The sequence below is a fragment of the Anopheles aquasalis genome, chromosome 2 (assembly GCF_943734665.1).
Source record: "Anopheles aquasalis chromosome 2, idAnoAquaMG_Q_19, whole genome shotgun sequence".
NCBI classification, from domain to species: domain Eukaryota; kingdom Metazoa; phylum Arthropoda; class Insecta; order Diptera; family Culicidae; genus Anopheles; species Anopheles aquasalis.
Genome location: NC_064877.1, coordinates 1,980,001 through 1,987,500, shown reverse-complemented (window position 1 = coordinate 1,987,500; position 7,500 = coordinate 1,980,001). Strand labels below are relative to the sequence as shown.

At 49.8% G+C, this 7,500-nt stretch overlaps 1 protein-coding gene across 1 annotated transcript; it reads left to right on the top strand.

The window, feature by feature from the left end:
* The first annotated feature begins 186 nt into the window (after positions 1-186).
* Positions 187-6,235, top strand: LOC126570319 (uncharacterized). Its single transcript, XM_050227996.1, has 4 exons — positions 187-316; positions 896-1,076; positions 5,509-5,629; positions 5,700-6,235. The coding sequence occupies exons 2-4, from the start codon at positions 938-940 to the stop codon at positions 5,899-5,901; spliced, it is 462 nt and encodes a 153-aa protein (XP_050083953.1). The 5' UTR covers positions 187-316; positions 896-937; the 3' UTR covers positions 5,902-6,235.
* Positions 6,236-7,500: the final 1,265 nt, after the last annotated feature.

Sequence of the window (7,500 nt, the reverse complement as noted above, 5' to 3'; positions counted from 1 at the left end):
ACGGTGAGCGTGCGCGGGCGCGCGACATTATTATCCTCCCCCACCAGCCAGCCAACCAACCAACCAACCAACAGCCGCTGGTGGAGCAGCCGAACTCGCTCTACACACAACACACAACTTGCCGCACGATCCCCGCCACTCGTCGGCACCCGTTCGCCGGCGACCGAAAACCATCAAATAGCGAATCTCGTGCCATTTCAGCGCCATTCGTCGTCCAACCGTTCGCGAGGTGCGTTCGATTTCGCTGCTCCAGCTCGCCAACCCGGATCCATCATCTCGACGCTCGTTCGCCGGCTGCCATAGCAACACTCCTCAGGTCAGTAGTAACGCCCGTCTTCGCCTGCCTGGCATCTCGTGCTCTCAACGGTGTGTGCGAGCGCGCGCGCGCGCGCGAAGAAGAGTGTCCGGATCAACGCAGCAGCACATGATCCCGGTGGTGTGTTTCACTTTCATCATCCGTTTGTGTGGCCCACCAGTTCACAGCCAGTTCCGCCGCCACATAAACCAGTGTTGGTTGGTCCGCGCGTGGTTGATTAATTTTTATTAGAAAATTGTGTTCCGCAATGGACAGTTGCGCTTCCTGGCACAATCCTAGCCAGCCGCATGTGTGGTGCACGGGGTGTGGTGGTGGTGTGATTCCGAAATTCCGCCAAGTACGCAGTAGTACGAGGGCACAAACAAAACAATAAGGCCATCCGAAACCATGCATCCCCGTCTGCACACGTGGCCACGAGGTGGTTCTGGAATCTCAGTTCATTGTAGAGCGTTACGGTGCAAGGATCGAGCGACTTCAATCGATCGAACAGTGTGTCCCCTCCCAGTGATCATCGTGTATCGGTCTTTGCTAGCATTCACTCATACTCCCGCCCGTGTGTTGCTTCCTCTGTCGTTATAGATTACGCCAAACACCTTCCGGATCCGGATTTCCTCCGCCAAGATGCGTTCGTTCACCGTTATTGCCGTGCTGGCGCTCAGCTTCTGCTACGTTCAGGCCGCAGAGGAAGCCACCACCAAGGAGCCCGCTGCCGATGGTTCCAAAACCTACAAACGCCTCATTCCGGCCGATGTGCTGCGCGGTAAGTACTGTATAGGGCCGTTTAGTGGTGCCCGATCGTTCGAGGGTTCGATCTATGTTGCTCATCTGGCCGGGCACTATCGCAACAAAGCTTTAGCTTTACGCAAAAGACACGCATTGTTTCCAGCGGCAGAAGAAGCAAGCGGAACGCCCGCTCTGGGTGACGCAACGGTGTACATTGATTTGTTCAGAGAGCCATCGCCAGTGCCAAGCCCATCATCGCTGTTACAGTAATGCTAAGTGCATTTGGCTCGATCGCAATTGGCCACATACACACCGAGACAAACGTTCGAGAAGCTTTCCGCCGATCGGCCCTGGGAGTGACCACTACTGGCTGTGGGCGAGGCTGGCAGGTGCCTCCAAAGGAGGCACGTCTCTCTGTGGCCACCACCTCCGGCTATTGTGTCTCGCGACGCGCGTTGTTGTAATTGTGCCTTCCCTGCCGGCTACAAACACCGTTCGTTCCGTGTTCCGCAAGGCGTAAAGAACAACGGTATAGATTCGTAGCAAATCAACTCGAAGCTCATGTCGAAACCACGTTAGCTACGGCCATCCGAATGGTTTAGATCATCGATTAACACCTCGGCCTGCTGGGCTGGGCTGTGGGCTTACTCTTCATTCTACCAGCGTCGACTGGTACGGATCTCGTGTTTGTGTCGGCTGTCCTCATTTCAGTGTCCACTGTTGGCACCCTCGAACGGACGGTAGCGGTGTACCAGTCGGCTTGAGGCCCACTGATTGAGCAATTGGTCAATGGACGTGAACAGAGAGACGCGGCATGCGTTTCAAACAATCGTCCCACCACCATTCGACTGCTGCAAGCTATTCGCTACAGGTTTGTCTGCTCTCGAAGGAGTTGAAGGGTTGGTTACTGTTACCACTGCTGCCGTTGCTGCGGAACCCGAAAATGCAATCGAACCGGTTTACCGGCCAGCCCAGCCTACCAACCTGACCGCCATTGCGTAGACCTTACACACCTTAGCAGGCTGGTGGTTAGTAGTTCTAGATCGATCAAAGATACCGATGCAGTCATGTCTCGTACCAGACGGCAGCCGGAGTGTTTCGGAGTAAGTGGTGGCCACGCAGTTGCAGTTGGCCGTGACTGCGCCACGAGCAACCGGTTTTTTTTCTTGCAACCACCTTCTCTTTGTAAGATTTTGATTTCTTTCCCCCCACATCAAACCGGTGCTGCTGCTATTGCTGCTCGTGAACCAGTTCACACTTGTCACAGAAGAACAAGGAAGGTCCAAGCGTTGCAGATTGGTCGCTGGCTATACGCTTACTGCTTTGTGTCTCCTAAAACACCGATTGTTGTTACGATCGTAGGTTACTTGGATTTTTCCACCCTTGGATTTTTTTTTTCGAGCGAATGGTTTGCATTAATTTTGAACCACCTGACAATCATCATCTGTATTTACTGTTCACTTTTGACACAAAATAGTTCTATTTTAACTATACAGGTATATATTTGAACACCTAAAAGGCCAAAAGGCCTTGTTTTTTTTTGGGCAGGGCAAAGACCTCGTTAGAATCGGTCGTGGCCACCCAGGCAGCATCCGTAGCAACGCACTATGATGGTGCACTAAACAGGTCACGCTTCCGGTTCCGGGCCCAGAATACGTGCCACTATGTCCACTTCGATGCTATTCTCTCGATTTTGTGCAGCAACGGGTTTTGTGCTGTCACCGGCGTCATGCTTCATGCTCCCACTGCCACAGCATAACCGTTACGCTTTGACACTGAAAAATAAAGGCCACCGCCGCACCCGAGGGTGCGACAACGGCTAGGCCACTTGTTGATTGAACTGTTTTTTGGGAAAATATTTCGGAGGCCATTGGGTGGAAGAAGACACATAATTGCATGGCGTGTCGCGGTGGATAGCCGACAAAGGGAAACGCTAGATCGCGTGTACTGGTTTCATTTCCACCTACCGGAGATGGGCCACAACGTGCTCTAGATGCAGAATTGTCGCAAAAACCATTTTAGAAATCGCTAATCACCTCCTGGAACTGCCAATCATGAATGGAATGTTTGTTACATTAAAAAAAGTTCTATAGCACGCAACAGAGAAACGAAACTCGGTGAAACCTTCCTCAATCTTGGCCTTTCATCACATTCCCTTCAAGAAATCTGTCCTCCACGAACGAACTCATCCGCAACGGTGACTTTGTGTCGCAAATTGGAATGTCATTCCTTTCGGTCGGGCACATCCTTCAACTCTTCCGTACCGCTCGGTCGGTAGTAATCTATCGAGCACAATTACCAGACTAGTTTCCAACTACATTGTACACGATCGCAACTTAGTGCTTTATGACACCGTGCGAACGTGGTGAACGGTCCTTCTTTTAATCGGAATCGGAGTGAGCCATTAATGTTCATCTCGAGTGGAATCGTGATGTCCCTTACCAGCTGGTGACGATAAGAACCCTTTTTTTTTTGCATTGTTCCGATGTATCGCATCAGCAGTGTTTGCTCATTAGCATCAGGAGCACAAAGGGCTTCATGTTCATGGGCACATTCTGGTACCAGTCAGAACAACACATTTCTAAGCAACTCGTAGTGACGACCAGTGTCGAGTGCCACTGTCAAGGCAACAGCCGCTCGTCGCACTGTCCGCGCTGCCATGGTAGCCATTCTCCGTGAAAGATAGCAATCAAAGCACGCCAGCGCTAATTTATGATTCAGCGAGCGTGAAAAGCGTTAATTTCCAACTCAAATCAACGAGAATGGTCTGTTGTTTGCGGCTGGTGCCGGTGGACAGAAGGTTGATGGACAGAACCGACGGTGGTCATGGTGGTGGCGGTGCTGATGGTCGTTTACTCGTTGGTCGCGAGATTGGGGGCTAAATGGGTTGACGTGAATGGGTCGGTTTCGATGACTCACCCTCCACTCCAACAGCCAGCCACTCTCGATTGCATCTGGGAGAAGGGAATCGGAACTAGTTGGCGTACTGTAATGCAATTCTGAAATCACGACACCACGAGGACACCACCGCGAGCACTTATGCAATTGGGAGTGAAGGGTGGCGACGCACATGACATGACATCATATGAATTACGGTGTCTCCTCTGCCAGTTCCGTTTCGCGATCGATCCAAGTGAATGCACCATCACTACGGCCAAGCGAAAGAAGTAGACAATATGGCGCGAACGCGCGCCTCCTGCGATTCAGGTAACTGGCCACGTGCTTGAGGCTGCGGCTATTTCGCAGCCCCAGACCCGCGGCCTCCTTTGCTCGGTCACCTTGTACTATGCGACGTGTGCGAAACATCGAGAAGCAAAACCAGCATCAGAGCAGTCGGTTTCGTGCGGTTGTGGCCACGAGAGCACCCATAAATGAGAGCGAAATGTCACAGGAAAGCAAGCCCCCTCCGGGCTGGCGTGAATGATCGGAAGCGTACGAAGAACAAGTCCACCGAAGGTGAAAGAGACATTTTCGAAGACACGGCCACCACTGCTGCACGATGCCGATATGCCTGCAGGCAATTATGCAACCTCGCTATCCTTCCTGCAACGCACGGCTTCTAAAGCAGCCCCCCCTAACCTTAACGATCAGGGAATAATCCATAAAAAGCCATCCGGCCATCCATAAAAGGATGGTCTGGACGGGAGGAGAAACTACCCTCCTTTTGGCAGCCTCTCTGAGTGGCGCAAACCAACCAACGTCTGGAAGATTCATTGCTGCTAAAGGCGACACGAGTGAGACACCAAAGAGTGTTTAAATAATGGAAACTCGCTTACATCATATTGCGATTGCGAAACGTAGTCACGGTGTCTGAAGATCGAAAATACGTGTGGGTGGGAGGGTGGGTGAGAAGATGGTGGTGCCCCTTTTTTTTCAGCTCCAAACATAAGATGTCATTGTGTTCCGCCAACTGCTCTGCTGCTGGCTCACACCTTGAAACTGAACCGAAGGCTGGAGGTTACGGTTGACATCGCGGACTACGAAGAAGCACAAAAATCCCCCGACCCCGAGGGCCACTGAAACACTCCCAGATCTGGGAGCGGAGAAGGAGCAGAGAAGGAGCTGACAATTTCGCTGCAAAACCTGTAGCTCAATCGCCTTCTTTATGTGTTCTCTCTCTCCGTTTCTTGGTTGCTTGGGAACCATTTCAAGAAAGCTGGCTTGCTTGCTTTTCGCTTGCTTTGGCTGTTTTTGATGATTCTTAATAGCACGCAGCTTCATTAGTATTCAGAGAAACAGGAACATCATCTTTTCGGGGCTTTCCATGGTGGCATGAAGGCATGGAGCCGAAAGCAGAATTGCAGACTTTCAAAAGACGTTAACGCCGTAGAATGTATTATTCATTTTGGGGTCTCTTATGTTTGGAATTCTTGCGCGTACATTCGCGTTTCTCAGAAGAAACCCGCAATTAACTACATTATACAATGGATAACTTCAAATTCAACATGTTTGCCCGATTGTTCTTTCAGACTTCCCTGGCATGTGCTTCGCCTCGACCAAGTGTGCCACCTTCGAGCCTGGCCAGGGCTGGGATCTGAGCCCGTTCTGCGGACGTTCCACCTGCGTGCTATCCGATGATGCCCAGCCACGGTAGGTTGCGATCGTTCGTACGATCACTTAGAAAAATGGGGCTAATTGCGAAACTCTTTCCCATCCGCAGCCTGCTCGAGCTGGTCGAGGATTGCGGACCGCTGCCGCTGGCCAACGATAAGTGCAAGCTGGACACTGAGAAGACCAACAAGACGGCTCCGTTCCCGAGCTGCTGCCCAGCCTTCACCTGCGAGCCGGGCGCGAAGCTCGAGTACCCAGAAGTCAAGACTGCCCCGGATGCGGCCGCCGAGCAGCCAGCAGCTAAGAACTAAGGGCTGACACGGGGAACTTTCTCTCTCTCTCTCTGCCTACAAGCATCCTGTCTTATTCATACGAGCCCTAGAGCAGCTCGGCAGCAAGCTCCTATCCTAAGAATAGAATCGAATCGTGACGAACAAACAGAAACTAAGTGTAACTACAACCCCATAACGCCGTATGACGAAAAACCATCTGCCCGAAAATTTGTTCCATTTTAAGCGACATTTTTTTTGTTTTGCGACTTCCTTCCCCACATCGAGCAGAACGGATACAATTGTGAAACTTTACCCCCTTGTTCTTGTTCCCCCCGATTCCTCATCAAACATTATATGACCAATTAGTCAAGTTTGTGATATTAGAAGTTATATATTTATCAGGAAGAATGGAAGCAAATTCAACGCTACGCAACGACAGAATCCACGCGGCAGTTAGTGGTTAAGGGTTAGCAAGGGAAACACGCGGAACAGGAACGTGCGTGCAGCTTAAGCAAACCATATCAAAGACGATCGAAAGTGGCAAAGAGTAGCACGGGGGCACCCGGTGCCTCGGTAACAATGGCTTGGCATCGAGCCTTTTACAGCATAGTCTTTTGGTAGCGCTGAAGTCGATCACACGGGATAGAACGTACCGTTACAGGTACATTGTGTCACAATTCTGTCGAGGTGCTTTCATCCACTATCCCGAGAACATCAAACCACCACCAGGGCCATCCGTACCATCATATATCTTCCACATTCTTCTCACATGACCCGGTGCAGACATGATCATGATTGTATGACAAACAGAAATCATTAGTAGATACCGTTTTATGTTTTGTACTTTTTTTTTTGTTTCGACTTATCTTCTTTTCCAATAAATTCCACCTCAATAACTAAATGTGCATATAGTTTCTGGGTTAAATGTGTATAGTTCCTGGCCACACATAGTTGGCGCTACTAATCCGAATGCGCTAGCGGTTCTCCAACTAGCGGTCTGTGTTTAACGTATGATTGATAAAGATAAATTCAGATCATTGTTACATTTGCTTATGCGCATGCAGCGACCCATGAGGGTGCTCGGCTGAGTTTTTATCAACTTTTTTAAAAATCCAAGTTCACTGTTTATGCTGGCCCATTGAGCTATACACCAAAGAGGTAGTTCATTTTTAAATTCAGACTATAGAGATCTAGTTTTCCATTCCATTTGTTATCGTTAGTTTTTTGTAGATAACTGAACGGGTGTTTAACCTGCTTGTTTGCCGGTTTATCATTCTTTCTTCTGATGTTCCTGTTGCTTAAGCAGTGCCATTTCTATGTGGTTCCGAAACTTTTGTTCTGCTTGCAGTCGTGTAATGTTTGGATTACGTTGTTTAAAGATGGCATGTATTACCTGTATCGTGTTGCGATAGGTTGCGAAAGGTATCGTTCGTCCTGATGTTTCTTCCGTCTTCCTCCAAGATTCCAGAAAATCTCTGGTAAATAATCTATCGATCATAAATTGTTCCCATGTAACATCGCACTGTTCATTGATCGTTCGACGGAAATTGAAGCAAGCTGCACTACGTTCAAAATCGTCCAGCTCCTCTCTATTGGACACCGGTAATCCTGGGATTCGGGCTACAGCAAAATATTGAA

What these genes read in the sequence shown, in the direction of transcription:
- LOC126570319 (XM_050227996.1), top strand. Translation starts at nt 938, where the DNA reads ATGCGTTCGTTCACCGTTATTGCCGTGCTGGCGCTCAGCTTCTGCTAC. An exon ending in TCCGGCCGATGTGCTGCGCG is followed by an intron (nt 1,077 to 5,508) that starts GTAAGTACTGTA and finishes TTGTTCTTTCAG; the next exon opens with ACTTCCCTGGCATGTGCTTC. An exon ending in TCCGATGATGCCCAGCCACG is followed by an intron (nt 5,630 to 5,699) that starts GTAGGTTGCGAT and finishes TCCCATCCGCAG; the next exon opens with CCTGCTCGAGCTGGTCGAGG.